The sequence below is a fragment of the Leuciscus leuciscus genome (genome assembly GCF_965113295.1).
Source record: "Leuciscus leuciscus genome assembly, chromosome: 6".
Lineage (NCBI taxonomy): Eukaryota > Metazoa > Chordata > Actinopteri > Cypriniformes > Leuciscidae > Leuciscus > Leuciscus leuciscus.
Window position 1 is genome coordinate 36,382,449 of NC_138730.1, and position 20,690 is coordinate 36,403,138.

General features: G+C 36.3%; 2 protein-coding genes across 3 annotated transcripts; one reads left to right on the forward strand and one right to left on the reverse strand.

The window, feature by feature from the left end:
* Nucleotides 1-679: 679 nt before the first annotated feature.
* LOC309501432 (guanylate-binding protein 1-like) lies at nt 680-9,160 on the reverse strand. Of its 2 annotated transcripts, none has more exons than XM_082173539.1 (12): nt 8,897-9,160; nt 7,365-7,561; nt 7,090-7,217; nt 6,857-6,966; nt 6,575-6,774; nt 6,051-6,296; nt 5,819-5,967; nt 5,464-5,595; nt 2,690-2,902; nt 1,972-2,074; nt 1,382-1,841; nt 680-1,211 (listed from the first exon to the last, which is right to left on the reverse strand). In XM_082173539.1, the coding sequence occupies exons 1-11, from the start codon at nt 9,040-9,042 to the stop codon at nt 1,432-1,434; spliced, it is 2,034 nt and encodes a 677-aa protein (XP_082029665.1). In that variant the 5' UTR covers nt 9,043-9,160; the 3' UTR covers nt 680-1,211; nt 1,382-1,431. The 2 variants fall into 2 exon arrangements, with proteins under 2 accessions (XP_082029665.1, XP_082029666.1); XM_082173540.1 differs by lacking the exon at nt 8,897-9,160 and adding an exon at nt 7,722-8,061.
* A 3,380-nt stretch (nt 9,161-12,540) lies between these two features.
* Nucleotides 12,541-19,826, forward strand: gbp2 (guanylate binding protein 2). The gene is made up of 11 exons (XM_082173546.1): nt 12,541-12,700; nt 12,809-13,005; nt 13,744-13,871; nt 14,083-14,192; nt 14,303-14,496; nt 16,001-16,243; nt 16,381-16,658; nt 17,096-17,308; nt 17,944-18,046; nt 18,262-18,455; nt 19,103-19,826. The coding sequence occupies exons 2-11, from the start codon at nt 12,813-12,815 to the stop codon at nt 19,322-19,324; spliced, it is 1,878 nt and encodes a 625-aa protein (XP_082029672.1). The 5' UTR covers nt 12,541-12,700; nt 12,809-12,812; the 3' UTR covers nt 19,325-19,826.
* Nucleotides 19,827-20,690: the final 864 nt, after the last annotated feature.

Below are 20,690 nucleotides of genomic sequence, written 5' to 3' on the forward strand. Positions count from 1 at the left end.
TGCCAGTCCCAATCGCTTCTTCCGTTTTTATACACCAATGACCTCATCTCCTCATCTTTTCTTGGCTCATCACCAAACTCGTCACAATTAGGCTATTTCATTATCATCTTGCTTTCTTTTTAATGGTGGTGCTGCAAGTACAATTTTTTATTTTTTATTTATTTATTATATATAAATATATATTTATCTCTTTACAACATTATACTTCAAATGTTTCTAATATTGATAGAAAATACTAGTTGAATATTATGCAGACAGGATTTTCCCATAGAACAGATAGACTGGTACATGTTTACCATACCACAAAAGATACTGTATTTCTAATTTAAAAATACTATATCAGATGACAAGTCAAAGATGATTTCAAATGCATAATTATTTTGACTCAAAACACTCAGCCCCTTAGACTAGATAATATCCCTTTTGAAAACTCAAGCTTTCAAGCTCAAGGTCACTTCATCATTATGTCCCTCCCAACAACCTTCTGCAAATCTTGTTTAGAGTCTGAACAAATTCCTCTCCCAGTTTAAGCACCAGTTAGATTAATTTGCAGGAAGACTATCTGCAGCCTTGAAGCTATCAGTTATTAGTTGGAAACAGATGCCTCAACTCTTGTGTTGTGTGGCAGCTGTGCGAGTTCACGGGAGAATGATCAAGTAGACTCAGAGACAGTACCATAACATTCTCAAGTTTATTAAGGAAGAAGGATCATATTTATACACAAGATAAAGCAGAACTGTCCACGATGTACGGGCAATCCCATCAAAGTACTCAAAGATCAACCCCTATGTGGAATATTAAGAATGGCGCAGGCTGATAGGTCCTTAACTCAATTTTTTAAACCCGAGCAAACGGCATTTTCACATTACAAAAAAAAAATTCCGATCAATGGCAGATAGAGCAGATATTTTGGATTCAAACCACCAACTCCAGTGAATGTTTTTTTTTGTGTGTGAATGTAATGCATATTTTCTACACCACCAAATTGTGTAAGTTTGAGTCGGGAGGAACTACCTGTTTGTCCAAATGATGGGTGAATCGAATAACATGCTCTTCATATTTTGCTAATTCAATAGGTGTCGCTAATGGTGTAGAAATTATACACTGCACTTTTAAGGGTGCATATGTTCAGAATGATCAGCTCATTAACTACCTGCCCTATAAAGCTCATGCTTTTGTTAGTCTTTGAAGGTTAGAATGGAGATTTGTCAGTGAATGTAGCTCAAACGGTAGAGCTCAAACGGTAGAGCGTTGGCGCTAGCAACGCCAAGGTCATGGGTTCGATTCCCAGGGAAAGCAATAACTGACATAATGTAAAATGTGTACCTTGAATGCAATGTAAGTCGCTTTGGATAAAAGCGTCTGCCAAATGCATAAAAATGTGAATGGAAAATATGAGTCAGACATTGTTTTGTATCAGGTTTTTAACGTTTAACGTTTAGCTTTGAGGCATTTAATCATTGATCTCTGCATAAGGAGGTTGGGAACCATTTCTACAAGAGGGCCGATAAATGGCATCACATAATCCTTAAAAATGCCGCCGCCACCATCACGTAAGCGTTTCTTTTCATCATTTAACTTCTTAATTTCTTCTTCAAGATTTGTAGCTCTCTCCTCAAAGCCTTTGTTTAGCATCTTCTCCTGCTCCTTCAGTTTGCTCTCAATGGCTCTGTCCATCTCCTGCTGCCGCTGCTCCAGCTCCTTGTTGAACTTCTCCTCCATCTGCCTCACCCTATCCTCATGTCGCTCATTCTCTGCCGCAGACATTCGTTCACTCTCAATTCGTTTCTCCTCTTCCTCTTTACATTTCTGTTTCAACAGAGCCGCGTTCTCCTTCTCCTCTGAACATTCAGTCAAGACAGAGAGAAAGAGAGAGAGAGAGAGAGAAATGATGTGATAAATTAACCTCAACCACAAATCTCATTTTCCTCAAAAAGCCTCTGATGTTGTGTTGTACTTAAAATAAATTACCTTTAATTTGTCTCTCATTTTCAGTGAGTTTTGTGTCTGTGTGGAGGATGGCGCTTGCTTCAGGTCCCCGCTCTTTCAGAAAGTCATTCAGCACAGCCTCAGCCTACATTATAAACATACATATTTTAAAACCAGTGGTTTTTATATCCAGTCCTATAACCCACTGGATTTGGATCATGAATACATTTAATGAAGATTCAAAATGCAAATGTGTTTTTCTTAACTACATTTTTCAGTTATACAAGTAATATTTAATGAGGTTACACTGCTAATAATCATATCCATCACCATTGAGTCTGTATGTTTTCTTTTTATTTCACAACAGACACTGAACTTATTTAGTCATTTAATCAGAACATTTTGATTATTACGTTTAGATTATACTTGGGATCTCGTTTTTCTCACATTTTCTTTACTTTTGCATCCTTTACTGAGGGGTTCGTAAAGAAAAGAAATGCAAGTGTTTTTAAAATTTGGTTAACGTCATGAAATACATAATACTGATTTGCATTTTGCTTATAAAGCATAATCAGATTTCTATCCATCCATAATGGAGTGTAATTGGAATGACAGTGTAAACAGAATACAGAGACTGTGAGGATACAAACCATGTTAATGCCAGGTGTAAAGAGAGCCCTATTATACAAATACATTCACTCAATGGCACTAAGATACACAAATGCCTACACTCACAAATACACACTGAAAGTGTTCTCACCCTTACACCTTTGTTGGGTTCTCTGCGGTACTGTTCAACGATGGCGTCTTTGTCTCTGCAGTAGAGTTCATATCCTCCAGACTGACTGTACTCCCCATTCTGCAGCCGTTTATTCATGTCGGAGAACAAATTATTCAGCAGATCTTTACACTTTCTTTCCGATGTCATCTTATTATCTTCCAGCAAGTCTACATAGTACATGCTTACAGCTTCCTATAAACATATAAAAACAGAAATAAAATCTCAAACATGCATAAATACACTAGTACAAAGACTGAATGTATTGGACACTGTGTTTGTGCGTTGTTGTGTGAATTAGCTGTGTGGTCACCAAATATTAACAAAACAATCTCCAACCTGACAATCTATAGTACTTGGAAAAAGCTAGCATTACCATTCATTTCAATGCCACATGAATTTTCCAGATACACTGATGAGCCAAAACATTATGACCAGTCACAGGTGAAGCGAATATCGTTAATCATCTCCTAACAAGGCCACATATTAAGGTCTGGGTAGATTATTAGATTAATGCTGTTAAGCCCAAATGACGTTTGCTGAATAAAATAAAAAAAAGATATTTGTCCAAATGGCATGAAACTTTGTACAGTTGTCAACACTTTCTAGATCTACAAATTTATGTTAGTGTGGGAAGAAAGTCACACTTGTGCTGTTTGGGGTCTCCAGAGACCCCAGGCAACAAAATCTAATTGTATAACAAAATAATTGTTGTTGTTTTTTAAACAAATGTAATTTTACTCTGTTTATTAATGTTTTTACTCCACATTTGTGCAGTTTTTTGGAGTTAAAAAATAAATAAAATAAATATAAATAAATGAAAAACAGCTTTTTATGTAAAATTCACTTTATAAAGACCCACATTTCTAACTTTTTATTCATGGGGATAACATGGATAATTTGACATGGTATAGAGTAAGATTTCTGCCCATCCTTTGGGAAATGCAGTTTTAAAAGTTTTTCAATTTAAAATTATCACTTTAACCGGTTGATGGCTGCAGAGCTCCACTATTTGACTGACTGAAAGACACTGAAAGATCTTTTCACAAGTTTTTCCAGTTGTATTCATATCTACATATTATGAAATCAAAATTATAACAATAAAAATGACTTTTTGTCAAGGTTTAGCTTGGCAAAGACCCGCGCGGTCAGACCCGCTTAGAAAATGGATACAAATAATCTTCAAAATCAGAAACAACACAGAACACACATAGACAGAAATGAAGTGGCACACTTTAAATTCTTAGAATTATATGTAAAAACAATGTTTGAAATAAATGAAACTCTAAAGACTCCAACTTTTCTCTTTGTAACATCTTGTTCAAGTTTGATTCAATCATAATGTAACATTATTGAAAAACTGTTGTTGTTGGGTTTTTTAGAACAAAAAATACTAAACTTTGACAAAAAGTATTTTTTATTATTATAATTGTGATTTCATATGTAGATATGAATCCAAATGGAAAAACTTGTGAAAAGATGTCTTACTCAAATAGCAAATAGCAAATAGCAAATAGTAGCCATCTATTGGTTAAAGTGATAATTTTTACTTTTAAAACTGAAAAACATTAAAGATAGGCAAAAATCTTACACTAAACCATGTCAAATTATCCATGTTATCCCCATGAATGAAATTTAGAAATGTGGGTCTTTTATAAAGTGAATTTTACATAATTTCTTTTAATAAAAACCTATTTTAAAAATATTAATTTATTTATATAAATTTAAAAAATATATAATAAATAAAAATGCATAAATGTGGAGTAAAAACATTAATAAACTAAGTAAAATTACATTTGTTAAAAAAAAAAAAAATTTTAACAGCCCGAGTGTAAACCGCAAACGATCATCCCACAAGGGTTAAGTAAACAATCAGTTCTCGTAATCTATGTATGCAGGAGAAATGGGCAGGAATAAAGATCTGTGCGACTTTGACAAGGGCCAAATTGTTATGGCAAGGTGACTAAGTCAGAGTATCTCTGAAAGGCAAGGCTTGTGGTTTGCTTGCAGTCAACAGTGCTAAGGATTGCTCAACAGTGGTCTGGGGAGGGACAAACCACAAACCAGTGACAGGATGTTGGGCACATCGATGCATCGATGCACGAGTGCAAAAAAAAAAGCTCTGGTCTGAGCCAACAGAAGGTCTTCTGTGGCACAAATCACAAAAAAATGTAATGATAGTTATGGGAGGTAAGGGAGATGTCACAACACACAGTGCAGTGCACTCTGCTGTGTATGGGGCTGTGTAGACGCAGACCAATCAGAGTGCCTATGATGACCCCTGTCCATCGTCAAAATCGCCCTACAATGGGCACACAGGCGTCGGACCTGGCCTGGGTCGACGAATCCCGTTTTGTTTTATATCACGTTGACGGCTGCGTAAGTTTGCACAGTTTACCTGGGGAAGTGATGCAGGATGTACTGTGGGACGACGACAAGCCAGTGGAGGGAGTGTGATGCTCTCTAGGCAATATTCTGCTGGGAAACCCTGGGTCCGGCCATTCATGTGGACGTAAATTTGACACATGCCACCTAAACAATGTTGCACACCAGGTACCCCTTCATGACAATGGTGTTCCATCTTTCAGCAGGATAATGCAGTGCCAAACAGCACACATTGCTCAGGAATGGTTTGAGGAACATGATGAAAAGTTCAAGGTGTTGCCCTGGCCTCTAAATTCCCCAGATCTAAATCAGATTAAGTATCTGTGGGGTGTGCTGCACCAACAAGTGTGTCTTCCATATTTAAAGCTCACCTCCAGTTTTTCCAGGTATTCCCCCTTTTCATCTTTGAATGAGCATTTCATGAACTCAGAAGTGGCCAGACTGCTGAATTTCTGGTGCTCACAGGTAAAATGATCTATACTGATTGGGAATGTATTCTTCACCTGTAAAAACATAATGTTTGTTTACTTGAATGTACAGTGCATTCAGTGAAGATTTGCGAGCCTAAATCGGTGGTTCAGCTTTCAAATACATATTTAAAATGTATACAAAGTTTGGTGTTCTGACTTTGGATAGGATTAATCTGTATAAAAACACATATGTATTATAGTGAAGGATAACACAAAAGTGATTTTAAACAACTCAAACACAATGTGCATGTCTTACCTTTTCCATCCCATTCTGATAGACTTTCAGAGCTTCTTGAACAGCTGCCTGGTTCTCTAGATTTGCGAGAGCAACCACTGCATTGTCCAGACAGGGCACCTTCCCACTGCTGATTGTATCCACATAAATCTCAACCAGGTGCCCGAGCGCTGACAACACACACAAACAATTATAGAGAACAGCATTTTAATAGTAAATGCTCCATTTGATGATCATTTGGTAATATACTCACATTTGCCAGTAACTCTGTGCCCTCCTTTCAGTGTTTTCACAGCACTATTGAAAAAAATGTGGTCACAGAAATGACCTGTGACCTCCAGAAATGCTTGAGCAAGATCCTGCTCTTGTAAGCTCTCTAGGCGTGTCATGTCTTTCTGCGAGGTAACAGGCAGTGGGAACACAAAACACTTCCGGCTAGGGAAATAACGCCGGATACATTCACGAGGCAGATTGTAGTCACTCTTTTTCTTACCCACACCTAAAAAGGTAATTTGTGAGAAATAAACATTTTCCCAAATCAGTGGCAAGTTTTTCAGGCATTGATTGAGACAAAACAAAACAAAATTATACGAATGCATTGCAGTATCGGTAACAATTATTCAATATTAGGCTGTGTGTGCAGACAAATATGTGGTCAAGTCAGAAAATGAATTGTACCAGTTTAGAAAATAGTCTAGATGGCGTTCATCAATGGTTATTTCAATGACCTCCCAGAATAGGTGTCAAGGGTTGTAAATGTAATTCTGTCTAAAATACCTTTCTTCAGCTGAAGGGCAAACTCAAGGTACTCATCCTCTGTTGCTTTGTTTCCATCAATTACCAGTTCTAAGGTGAAATCTCGAACCACCCAGATGAATGATGGGAAAAACTGCACAAACTGAGAATCCTCATCTTCCTCCTCTTCTGCTGCTTTTGCCGATCTGATCTTGATCTGCTCGGTGAGCTCAGTAACGTAGCTGCAGCACATTGAGAAATAACAGCATCCTGCAAAGGTTGTATTAATGAAAGAGGGTCTTATATGTGGAAGTTAAAGGATACTGCAGATTTTCCACTGCACCGTTATCGATGGTGCCACGGCTGTTGTACACTAAAGTGCTGCTGAGCAGAACAGCCAGAGAAAAAATCCAGCCGTCATTCTTAGAGTCTCCCTGAAACACACGGATCAGTGTTTTTAGATCAAAACGGTTTCATTCAGAGCGCCATTCAATGCATTACTGTACCTTATCAGGAAACAAATGGCAACTGATACGGGGAAATTAGATATTGCTCACCTTGTCCACATCACCCAGTCCCTCTGTGTCCAGCAGCACCAGAGCGTGTCCTTCTTTTTTGGGGTGAGGAACACACCACATCCAGATGCCTTTGGTCTTTGACTCAACCGTGTTGCCGAGAGCAAAGCCTGAGTCAATTATATTATTATTATTATTAAAAAAATTCAAACACTTGATGCAGTTATTGTTTTCAGATATTACACACATTCAGATTCTGTACTCATTATCATATCAATATGTACTGCACTTGAGAGACTTTCAGCAGTTTCTCTCACCTGACTGTTGACCTGCCAGGCGGTTCATAAGGTAGGACTTCCCCGTACGGTAGAGTCCCACCACAGACACCACCACCACCGGCTCATTTATACCATCCAGAATGTCTTTGGCATCTTTCCTAACACACAGCTTCCCATTTTCATCATTTTCGATGAGACACGCTGGAGCTGGCATATACTTACTACAAGACATGATCCTAGTAAAAACCATATACACAATTGAAAAAAGACCCACACTTACCATACAGTGCACCACTGTCTGAATTTAAGCATAGCTGTGATAAACTGTGGCCAGGCCCGGGCTGCATCATGGTATTGCAACTCTTGCTCATGTTATATTGCTTTATTATTGATTACCTTATTGACAGGCAAGTGAAATCACAAATCCCTTTGAGTTTAAAGTCTGTGATGGATGTATATAAATTTGCTGCTATATTGAAGAGAAATGTGATATCTTTAGGCCTGCATAAATTTAAAAAACAACTGCAACTACATACAATTAACGAGACACAGGCTCTGTAGAATAATTAAACACGTGCATGATTATTCATTTATTTAGACAGATTTTTTTTTCCACAGTCATAGTTATTCATTTGTTTGTTTTTTTGTTATGGAAGTCTATCTCATCACTAAGTTACATTTCAGCTCTAATAGTGTCATTTTTCTGCAGTGGAATAACTGGAGAATATGTGCAGTGCTGCAGTGCTGGGCAGCTGTTAAAGCAACTCTGTGCTGCTCCCTGGCTACAGTATTATTTACAGCACTTTTTGTTTTCAAAACAGAGACATAGGCTATAGTTTTCATTAGAGTTTGGTCTGAAATACCAAAGAGATGTTATTTACGGAGCCCCTAAATTTAAGGACGTGGTGGAACAGGAAGTGTCTGTCCGAGCTCACAACAGTTTTTGCGTGGGAACGCATCTTTTGCTATAGGGAACGCAAAAGTTTTGCGTGAGAACGCAAATATCTTTGCGAGGGAACGCAAAGTTTCTCGGGGGAAGAAACTTTTTTTCTCCCATCCCAAATTTTTTCCACCACCCTTTAGGGGCTCCGTAGTTATTGGCTTATTCTTTCAAAAAAAAAAAAAATTTATAAAAGAGAGAAAAAAAAAAAGAGAGAAAAAAAATTCAGACAACTAAATTAAAAAATATTTGGTGTTTCCTCAGTTTTTTGGCTCTGTGTCCCAGTGACTGTATTTTATTCAAACTGATTGCAGTTTTTTTTCTCCTTTTTGTTATATAAAATCATTTTAAAACGTCCCTATAAACTTTTTCTTTTTTTATTTATTTTTTTATGAATAGATTTTAATGGCTAAGCCCGTGCACTTTCAGTCTTAAAATAAATCAATCAATCTTGAAATATGAAAAGCATTTTAAAAACATATAAATTACAAAAATTAGATTAGGCCTATATGTTTATGTGAGTTAGAAAGCCAGTTTATATGCAGTAGTCAAGTTGAAGAAACACCCTGTGTCTGCTAAAGTAAATACATTTAAAAAAGAATAATAAAAAAGAATAAAAATTAGAACTTACCGCTGCTTTGTTTGTGTCTCAGATGGTTCTGACTGAACTTCAAGCAGTGCATAATATTTAAGGGTGGGGATTGTAGTCATCTCCGTCTCAAAAGTGCCATGCCTCCCAGATCTGAGGGGAATTTCCAGGAAATCATGTTGATGCATTCCTGCGGCGTGAAGGAGACTTTGAGGCTATTAAGTTGGTCGTATATTGATTTAAATATTAAATATTGATAAATATTAAATATAATAATTAACGTTTTGTCTAACTGTTTTAAACTGTAACAATAAATTATAATAAGTAGGATTATTTAACGTTTGTTAACATGTTTATGTATACATTGTATTTTATATTATACAGCAGCAGATAGGAGGCGGGATTGTGAGCTCATGATCAGTAGGCCTATTGCAGCGCCAAGAAGTCTTGACATTTCACAATGATATTACTGTTTTTCCACGTCTTTAGATTTCAATTTCACTTTCATTTGTTTGCAGTCACGTGATTTACTATAATAGAAACAATATTATACAGTTATTTATTTTGTTAGGATCATATACATAAAATGAAGTGGGCTCAATGCAAACCAAATTTATCACATTTTAAAAATTACTTTGTAAATATTTTGGAACAAACAAAAAAGAAAAACACCTGTGATTCTTATGTTCCAACAGAATATTGTAAGAGACATGCTGCAAATCACATACAGAAATAGCATAATATTAGCATATGTATAATTAATTAAAAATAGCAATGTATTTTTAATCATATAGCCTACTGTATGTCATAAATGTCCTTCATACAACTAAAGCCATTTAGATTTTCATGATATAAAACAGGAAAATAATGCTAATTTAATATGAATGTCCAGCATATCTCTTAAGACGTGCATAAAACACAGTGCAGTTTACCAATCATAAGGCTGTACTTCACTCATGCTCTTGCTCTTATGTCCTACGTGGAGCCCTATGCCTATAGTCAATCTTATATAGCCTACTGTATAATCAACCTTGGATGAAACACAACATTTAAATTACACTCACAAGCACACATTTTAATTACAAAATTATTTATTAGTATATTCTACAAGATAGTTGCATATTTCACATATTAATAGTTTTCATTTTAAATCCTGCATCACCAGATTTCATTTTAATTTGTTACAATTTTTCTCAACTTTATCACAGTACTAAGTTTAGTATACAACAGTTCTATTCTTAACCTACAAACATAAAACTTTCCTAAATGTCGAAGTGATTCTTATGCATATCACCACCAGAGTTCATGTCACAAAAATATATTCCAGCCAATTTTCAACATTTTAATCACTGTTCTAGAAACATAGTTGACACAACTTTGTTAATTTGCAATATGATTTGTTCACCAACAACAGGCCCAGACAGTCTCACAATGTCATTGCTGCTAACTGCTCTTTTAAATCCTCTAATGAACAGTCCTTAAGGTCAGGTTTGACAGCACATCCTCAAACCAGCTTCTGCAAATTTCCAAATTTGCCAACTGCATATAAGTGATATTGGTCATCAAAACATGAAATCTGTATGAAACACATAAACAAATGACACAAAATGTGTATAAATCCTATATGACTTTAATTTGACTAGCATTCAATATAATAACTTTAAATGATTATTGTGTATATGAATATCAGTTATTTTCTACTAATACCATACACCATTGCATACTTTTGTCCTGTAAAACTCATATAAGACTTTTTACAGTATTCATATATAACGCAAAAAAAAGTTGTTTGTGTGCTATTTAGTGCGGCCATAATCAGTCTGATTTTGTATAGGACATGTATTGGGCTTAGGCTTACATGAAACACTGAAGGTAATTCTGGCTGATTTAAGTAAGGAAGATATATGGTTGCTGTATATGAACCATGCAGGTTTTTATTTTATTTTTTATATGGGTTTGATTTTGGTTTTCATTTGTTGAAATAAATAGCCTACAAAAAATAGAGTGTGTCTGTCCGCTGAACGTGACCCTCTCCGATTTTCCTCCGTGGTCATATGGGAAATTTACAATGTCAACAATAAAACTTCAGTTGCATTTCACCTTTCCAAAAAAAGAAATGTGTCGACTTCTGTCAGCTTGTTGAACACATTATTATTTGGACATTTCTATCATATGATGGCTGCGCAGCAGCGCGCTGTGTATCGCCTCACTGTAGCCTATATAAAGTGAAAAAGAAACTACGAGCATGTATGGTAGCCTATAACTGTCGTTTCCATATTAACCCCAAAATGCACTTTATTTTTCTTTGTGTTATTTTTAATATTTTTAAATGACTGTAGTGGCTCATACCAACATTTTATTAACAAAAACTAGTTTGAGACTGCTATTTACTGTAATAGCTTTAGCATAGGCCTAATGTTTATTTAGCCTATTAGTAGGCTACTAGTCTTTACTATTAGTCATATTCTTACAATTTATGTTAAGTAAAGGGGGGCAGTAGCCTACTTGTGTGTGTGTTAAATTTTGTGTAAACGTGTTATACTGATTCTTGAGAGTCGAATAAAAAATAATAAATATCGGGATAGGGGAGAGCGGGGCACAAAGTAACGCTTTTTGACTTTCTCAGTTTGTGTAAATCTACTTATGGTTCAGAGTATTTATTTTTCCCCACATTAATTTCCCACATGTCTAGCACAATTATGTGTTTTTGTTTTATTAATACAGTATATACTTTTTTCTGGATATACCCCGAAAGAATGGAAGTGAAATGTGACAACATGCCCCATAGGTGGGGTACATTGTAACATGTGTGGGGCACATTGTAACATAACATATGACAGCTTAAAATATTATCTGATCTAATAAAAAAAAATACAAAACAAACTAAAATATTTTCTAAATAAAATACAATTAAAAAACTTTTTCATATAAAATAATGGCAATTTTTAATAATTAAATATAAACTCATTTTTTAGTTTTGACTAAATAATTAGTAATTTCTGAACATTGACTCTCAGTCTTTATTCACCTTTTTCTCACGTTTTCTCAATAAAATTAATAAAAGTATAGAATATAATAGCATATTTCTAATAGGGGCACATTGTAACGCAGTGTTACAACATGCCCCCGCCTGCACAACTGGGATTTAAACCCTGCTAGTGTCTTCTGCTAGTTAGCGAAGCATTAAATAACTATCTCAACTGTTAAATAACATATTGGAGATGAAAATAATATCAGATTTGTCTTATTTTAAATAAACACAAAAAATAGAGATGAAAAATGAACTTAAGTAAGAAATTTACTTTTGCTATGGTTTAATAAATGTCTATGGATATCTTCCAAAAAAAAATAAAATTTGGCGGATTTTTTTTTTCTATATATTGTTGATATGGCAACTAGTAAATACACAAAGTTTCGTCATCCAAGCATGTGCGGAAGTATTTAAAACAAGCGTGTTACAACTAGCCCCATTCAGCCTAAATGCTAATCTATCGGGATATGACTTTTGGTCCATATCGCCCAGCCCTATTTTTAGCCCACCGTATCCCAGAATCTATGTTTAGCAGGTTAAGTAAAATGGATGATTTCTAGGAAACCCCTGCCTCGACTGAGCGAACTCACCCCACCCAAGTGGTGCAGCTAGCCTACTTTCACTTTCACTCTCACTCGTTTCAGCTTGTCAGTGACTCAGAATAACACATTTAATGACGGGAGGAGCCTCAACCTAACGGGTTCGTGCAGTCTAGAAATAATGAACCGTGCAGTCGCTTTCTGCTGTTAAAACAACACAAATCTTCGCTACCGCCAGACTGTCTCCTTTGCTCCATCTCACTTTCTTTCAATAAGGTATTAAACATTCAGATTTAATCTTTTATGTGTTCGTATGAAATCGCGGGAATGGCTTTGTTTTAATTTAGTTTTTATCTTGCGTTTTGTTGTTTTTTCCCCCCGCAGAGTCATGGCGTGTGGCGGGCTCATGTCCGCTCCGGTGTGTCTCATTGAAAATGATGAAAATGGGAAGCTGTGTGTTAGGAAACAGGCCAAAGACATTCTGGATGGGATAATTGAGCCGGCGGTGGTGGTGTCTGTGGTGGGACTCTACCGTACGGGGAAGTCCTACCTTATGAACCGCCTGGCAGGACAACAGTCAGGTGAGAGAAACTGCTGCAAGACGTATGTTGTGCAGTAGGGTATGGACGCACGGTAAATGAGTAGGCCTATATGTAAAACATGTAGGCTAACTGCATTAAGATGGGAACATTTATACATGTAAACAATTATATATTACAAATATAAGTTAAAATATTAATAGTAGGAATAAGGGTATTTATGCTAAAATCTGTGCCCTGGACAATTTACTCAGATTAATTCAAATGAATTTCATACACCCTAAATTAAAATGTATTCACAAAATATTTTGTGGGGCATAAAGTAAACAATTTTACAGTGAAACAACTGTCCTGAGATTGTAATGATGAAAAAGTATAAAAGGTGCACTCAGTAAAACCTCCCTGACACTGTTGCTCACAGAATAAATTGATCATATCTGACTGAATAAAGCATTTCAACAATGGCATCTGCAACTAAAAACTGTGATTATACTTTGTAATAGTTAACAATATTATAGGTCAATCTGTAATGATTATTTTGGTTTCTCCTATTTCTACTGAGTAACTATTTACATCTTCACCTGTGCCTCATTTTGTGACATTCATAAAACTGGAAATGGTATCACAAACAGGATATCATCTAAAGCTTTTTTTTTTAAGAAAAGTATAAAACCAACGCGAATACAAATATTATATTTCTTGAGTTCTGGATTGGCGAGTAGATTTAAAAATTAGTTTTTCATCTTGGACATCCTTAAATGTCATTGTGATTTGTCTCAGGCTTTGCTCTTGGCAGCACTATTGAATCAAAGACCAAAGGCATCTGGATGTGGTGCGTCCCTCACCCCTATAAAGAAGGACACACCCTGGTGTTGCTGGACACAGAGGGACTGGGTGACGTGGAGAAGGTGAGGAGGAAAACTGCATCCATAGCAACATTATCTCTATAGTCTACCATCACCTTGTCTTGTGCTTTCACAAACCATTTAATAGATGAGAAAATTCACTGCACAGAATTATTTAGACATCACACATTGGTTTTAAACTGAATGGTCTTTTGCTACTAAAGGTAAATAAGTGGCCACTTATTCTGTAGCTGACGAACTGTTTATGTTTCAGGGGGATGAGAAACATGACACGTGGATCTTCTGTCTGGCTGTTCTTCTCAGCAGCACTCTAGTGTACAACAGCTTAGGGACCATTGACAACATGGCACTGGAAAAGCTGCAGTATCCTTCCATCCTCCATACACAATAAACATGCACATTCACCGTAACAAAAGAATTGAAAACACTCTCATAGCATTAGTGTAATTCTTCCTGAACAGAGCTTAATATAGCTACGTTACAGAGCTGACGGAGAACATTCGTGTGAAGGCAGAAGTGAGTCAAGACGAGGACGAGTCAGCAGATTTCATGCGTGTTTTCCCATCGTTTGTCTGGGCTGTTCGTGACTTCACTCTGGAACTGAAAAGGGGGGATGACCCAATAACCTCAGATGAGTATCTGGAGGGTGCATTGAAACTCAAACCAGGTGAGATTAATGTACCTCTCATACTTAAGCAATAATATATAATAAAAGTGAGACAAAAACATACTCTTTTACCTACAGCCAAAAATGCCATCACAGTCCAGTTTTGTCCCGTTGAAAACCATTATTATAGACCAATTTGAACTAGATAACAGGAAATTATACGATGGTCTTAAAGCTACAGTGTGCAGCTAGTGACACGTTAGTCATAATTGCAGAAATAATGAGTCTCCAAACAAACAAGTTTTCCCTAAAAAAAAATATCCCCAAACTCATTCCTCTGGCTTAGCTGAAATTGGCTCTCGTAATATAATACAGTGTTTTCCAACCCTGTTTCTGGAGGCACACCAACAGTGCACATTTTGGATGTCTCCCTTATTTGACCCATATATTACTGATCTTGAAGTCTCTACTAATGAGTTGGTGAGTCAAATCATGTGTGTGTGATTAGGAGTATTTGAAAATGTGTAGTGTTGGGGTGCGTCTCAATCAGCGCCCAAACTAGTAAATCAGTATATCGTGTTCATGAATTCAAGCACTGGTCAGGACGGTAAGGATCCTGGCTCACTACACATTGGGACACTGCTGACTCTATTTCCAGTGACATGACAACGTCTTATAATAACTACTGGTATTTATGAACAACAGCAGAACTGACATCTTTCTGGCATTATTTTTAATGTTAATTTCAGTTCCCTGGAAGGATTTTGCGATTGAGACAGGCTTTTAAATGGCCGACTCCCTGATCAGTACCCTGATAACTGAACTAGGGAGCTGATTGAGACGCACCCTTCCTGTGCCTCCAGGAACAGGGTTAAGAAAGACTGATCACTGATATAGGGTGCTTCTCAAACAGAAGGCTTTATCATATTCCTAGTGATGCTGTGTCCTTCCTAGTCCAGTCCTTCATAGGCTTAAAGACTCCTTCTCAGCATTAAACGCTAGAATGAAACGGTCTAGTAAGTGTGCATGGCTACTTCAGACATATTCCCACCCCGAAGGTCAAGGCACGAAAACACGGTTAAAACTTAATTTTGGAAGAATACTTTGTATCAGAAATCTTTATATTAACTGACTTTCTATTAATGCAATACGGTTGTAACAATGGTGTGTTTAATGACATCCGTCTGTGGTCTCCCATTGGCTTATATTATTGACTGTTCATTGTCAAGTGATCAATTTACACCAAAACTAAAGATAACATGCCTTTATCTCCGAAAACATTATTTTTGTCTTGCATTTCATAATGAACTCAGACAAACTAAGGATTGTGGGTAATTGAAGGATGTGAAGGATACACTTGATGCATCCTTCAAAATGAGCTGAATGAAGGATGCGAAATGAAGGCTGCTTTCCAAGGATCCTTCAAATTGAGATGTAATGATGACGTTGCAGCTGAGATATGCAACTTTACCAGGACACAGCCTTCCATTTAAGAAGCACCCATAATGTATACAGTATATATTATGATTTCATAATTATGTTATTAATAATTGTACTTCTTTAGGGAACTCACCTCAGACTGAGAGGTTTAACCTACCCCGCCGCTGTCTGCGTCATTTCTTTGCGGTGAGAAAGTGCTTTGTGTTCCCTCGGCCGGCTAGTACGCAAAACATGAGGAGAATGGAGGAACTGGACGAGGAAGATCTGGATTCAGAGTTCCTTGAACAGGCAAAAACTTTTTGCCGTTACATTTACGACAACGCAGATCCAAAAGTCGTCTGCGGAGGCCGTACAATTACTGGAACAGGTGTGTGCCACCTTAGAAACCCTTACAGAAAAACAAATTTATAAAAGTTTTTAATGTCTTTTGAGAACCAATAATCAATGGACTGTGTATAAAAACAAAAAGGGTTAGCTGAACTATCGAGTTGTGTTTCCTGACAGCTCTGGGGAATCTTGCTGAGGTTTACGTAGAGGCGATCCGCAGCGGGAAGGTTCCATGTCTGGAGAACGCAGTCGTGTCTCTGGCTAAGATCCAGAACGTCCGTGCAGTGGATCAGGCCCTAATGTCCTACATGACCGAGTTGCTCAGCATGGCTCAGCTTCCTATGGACCCTGCAGATCTCTCCAACATCCACACAGTCGCAGAGAAGAAAGCCATTGAAGGTTTCGTCACCATGTCCTTCAATGACAATGACCAGATCTACCAACAAGAGCTCATGGTAAAATTGAATTCTTGTTGTGTTTTATTTTGTATTTGCATAGAAGCGATAAGATTTAGCTAACTTTTTATATATTTAGAGAAAAATTCCATGTTTAATACAAATGAAGCTTTATAATGATGTCAACAAATTATGTTAAAACGTAACTTGCATTAGTATTGAACCCGACATATTCATTTACAAACTTCTAAGCACTTATGAACACAAAGGTCAAAAGAGAACCATCACAAACTCCTCCTTTTCTTGCTAAAGTTGCTATATTATCTGAAAAATGCATGCACAAATGCACCTATTAAAACACTATGTTGCTGTCTGGGAATCCATGTGCAATATTCCCTTCATCTCAAATAAAAGTATAAAACAATTTCTCTCTCTCTCTCTCTCTCTCTCTCTCTCTCTCTCTCTCTCTCTCTCTCTCATTGCTTCTCACAATTTAGAGGAAGATTCATAATGAATATGAAGACATGTGCCTGCAGAATAATCAAGCGTCTCAAATGCAGTGTGAGGCGGTTCTGCGTGAGGTGTTTGATACACTGGAAAAAGGCATTTCTGACGGATTATACCTGAAACCTGGAGGATATCGACAGTACAGAGACATGCTCGCACAGCTGGCTAAAGAGTACAGAGCAAGGACACAGTCACAAATAATGGTACAGAACACACATGCTTTGCTTGCGTTTTATTGTTCTGGATGGTCACAACAGCATGAAACAGCACTGATAAACATCCGTAATGCTGATAAAGATTAAAGATAACATGACAACAGCTTAGCGATGAAACTGAAATATGAAAAATTCTATCATTTACTAAATCTGTGCTTTTGTTTTTTTCCTTAAAGCATAAAATTAGACATTTTGAAGAATGTACTTTTTATTCAAACAGTAATGATCAGGACTGTCAAACTTGAAATAGGGCAAAAAGCAAACAAACACCATGACTTATGTGTTAGACTCGATATTCCAAGTTATGCAATATGATACGGCTTCACAATATATGGAAAATGGTGCACAGGTAATTTGGGCAACTTTTATGATACTTTTAATTATTGTTTTCATTTTGAAGCTTGAAAGCCATGGTAACTAAGAACTTTGTATAAAAAAATAACATTTCCTCTTGAAAAAATTGAGACCATGTTGGTTTGTAACAACATGAGGGTTAGTAAATTATATTGAAAATTTTTTTTTTTATATATTTGGGTAAACTATTCTGATTTGTTGCTATCAAAACAACACTCCCGTTTTTAAGAAACAGATATTTTGAATGATTAGGAATGTTTTTTTCACAGTGTGAGGAAGTGTTGAGTATGCATTTGAAAGCAAAGGAAGAGGTTGGAAAAATGATTCTACAAGCTGATGAATCTCTCAGTGCAGCGGAACAGGAAAAAGAGGGTACAATTCAAATCATTGTATACTTTTCTGTCAATCAAGGCTCTCGGTGATAGACTGTACACTGACTAATCAGAGCACAGAACAGAAACAAACAGATTTTGTGATTAACTTATAACTGCAGTAGCTCACACTTTCATTACTATATACTTCTCGTGTGTATGTGTATTGTCTAGCTGTTGGGTCAGAATGAGTAATCTTTCTCTTTCTCTATACAGTGCAGAGATTAAAGAATGAGATCTTAGAGCAGCGGCAAAAAGGCCTAGAGGAACAGAACCGGTTACAAGAGCAGGCGTTTAAAGACATGCAGAGAACCCATGATGAGCATTTGAATCAGATCATTCATCAGATGGAGAGAGAGCAAGAGAGAATGAGGAGAGACAATGAGCAAGTCCTGGAAGCCAAACTGAGGGTAAGAACTGTACACTCACTCTAAAAATTCTCACATGTTCAATGTTGTGCTTAAAGGAGAAAATGTTGTTAGTAGAATTAAGAAAAGACCAGTCACAATTAGGTATGCAAATCGATGTAGGAAATGCATGAATTTCATCACAAACTCAGATGAAACTCTGTAAGTTGAGGTAATTGCTGTTGGTTGGCTATTTTTGAATAGGTGAACATTCTTTCAATGGAATATGAGAGAATGTTTTTGTTTTTTTTAAATAATACAATTTACTAAAGGTTTGAATAGAGTCTGTACATTAAGCTGTTTGGTCTGAATTAATTGCAAGGTGTAATGCTCAAAGTTAGAGGGATATTCAATGTAATGTTTTTGGAATCCCAATATATTGCTGCTTGCTGCTAAATAATTTATTTAAGCAGCATTTCAGCAAATGTATAATTTAAGTCATACTGTCTTTAAATGCATATATACAGAATAAACAAAAGTAAGAATTAATGTAGAACATATAAATTGTGTATATGCTAACTATATAGAATATGGGTGATTTTTGACATGCTTGATTAAATGTATTGTCTGTGTTTTTGAGGTTTACTGAATGTGCTTATGGTCAAGATTAGGATTAGACATTCTTTATTCAGATGCTGTTTGTGTTGCAGGAGAAGGAAACTCTTCTACAGCAGGGCTTTCAGCAGGAAGCTGCCCGGATGCAGAGGGAGATTGACAGCCTGAAAGCTGACATGACTAAACAGGAGACGTCCCAACCCTCCACGGTGAGCAAGGTTTTGGATGGTATTGGCACTGCGGCGGCTTTGTTCTTGCCAGGCTTCATCCCTAAAGCAGCTGGGATTGGTCTTTCCTGGCTCTCAAAACTGTTTTGAAAATGGATATGCATTATTCACACACACTCACCTAAACATAGGCTATATGTATAATTCTCCAACACTGCCTGAATTGTCCTGTTACTTGTCATTGCTTGTGAAATTGAGTTGCTGTTTTCCTAGATGACATTCATGTTTAAAGCCCAGCTTATTAACTGCCAAGCTTGCACCAACATGTTATGAACTATAAACAAATATGTGCTATCAGAGTGATGTGAACTTTTCCATATAACTTTAAACTGATTCACATAATCAGTCCTAATCTTCCTGGGAACCTTCAAATGTATAGTTTGATATTTTGCCATATTGAGATTATTACACTGGCCAATATATGTGTCCAGTTGGCAGATTAAGAAAAGCCTTGTCAGTGGACAATATAATGGTACTTTTTGTGTTTAAAGGTTTAGTTAACAGACTTAAACCACTTTTTTATTGTTTTTGTTTGCCTGTATTTTTTCCCAATATGCTTAAATTGGTCTGTGAAATATAATAAATATTTGATTCAGACTAATTGTGTTTGCACATAATTACACATTATGACAAATTAGTTAAATCATTTATATTGTAGCACATAACTGTATTGCACCCAACAGAGCTTAAAAGTAAGCAAGAGTTACTAAGAGATTTGAGTGTAACAGATTTTGTAACAGAAAACTTCCATAACTAAAGTCCAAACATTTTTAAAGGATGGCTTTTGGTTGCTGTTAGGTTCAGTGTAAGAATTTACAACCATAAATTATACTCAAATAAAATGTATTAGAAATTATGTAAATAAAACAAAACCCTACTTGTTATTTTTTACTACTACAAAACAAAACAGGCTAAACTACAACTTATGTGGTGTATTTTATTTGGGTTTGAAAATATCAATATGTATGTTTAAATGAAATGTTAAAAAAAAAATCCACATATGTGAAATGGTCCTTACTGTAGTATGCTTTGTTTTAATAATCTGTCTAATCTGTGCCAACAACATAAGGACAACAACTACAACCATTCAGAACTTGAATTTGTTATATAGCGACTTAAGCATGTTGCGTTTTAAAAAGGCTTCAAAATTCATTTTTAGGTATGACTGTGTTTTTCTGGAACGGTCTCTCCAAGTAAAGTTCATCACAGACCTTATTTTTCACATCAGCTATTCTAAAAATCACTAGGAAATTCCTGAGAACCCATGAAAAATTTGCCTTCTGGTTTGGCCTACAAATTGATGTCATGATGGCGCGGTTCAAACTTTACATGCGACCATTTCTTGTATTCTAAATCCTCACCCTTGTTCATAATAAATAATAAATGGAGTGAAGCTGTTGTTAACATCAGCTTCTAAAGCTGAGGTCGGGAATCAAATTGACTCCAAAAAATGGGA

Coding starts and splice junctions, on each gene's coding strand:
- gbp2 (XM_082173546.1), top strand. CDS start 12,813: ATGGCGTGTGGCGGGCTCATGTCCGCTCCGGTGTGTCTCATTGAAAAT. Junction 14,497..16,000: donor TGCATTGAAACTCAAACCAG/GTGAGATTAATG, acceptor GTACTTCTTTAG/GGAACTCACCTCAGACTGAG. Junction 18,047..18,261: donor AGCGGAACAGGAAAAAGAGG/GTACAATTCAAA, acceptor TTCTCTATACAG/TGCAGAGATTAAAGAATGAG.
- LOC309501432 (XM_082173539.1), bottom strand. CDS start 9,042: ATGCATCAACATGATTTCCTGGAAATTCCCCTCAGATCTGGGAGGCAT. Junction 6,775..6,856: donor GGTGCAGTGGAAAATCTGCA/GTATCCTTTAAC, acceptor AATGTGCTGCAG/CTACGTTACTGAGCTCACCG. Junction 2,075..2,689: donor AACCCAACAAAGGTGTAAGG/GTGAGAACACTT, acceptor TTTATAATGTAG/GCTGAGGCTGTGCTGAATGA.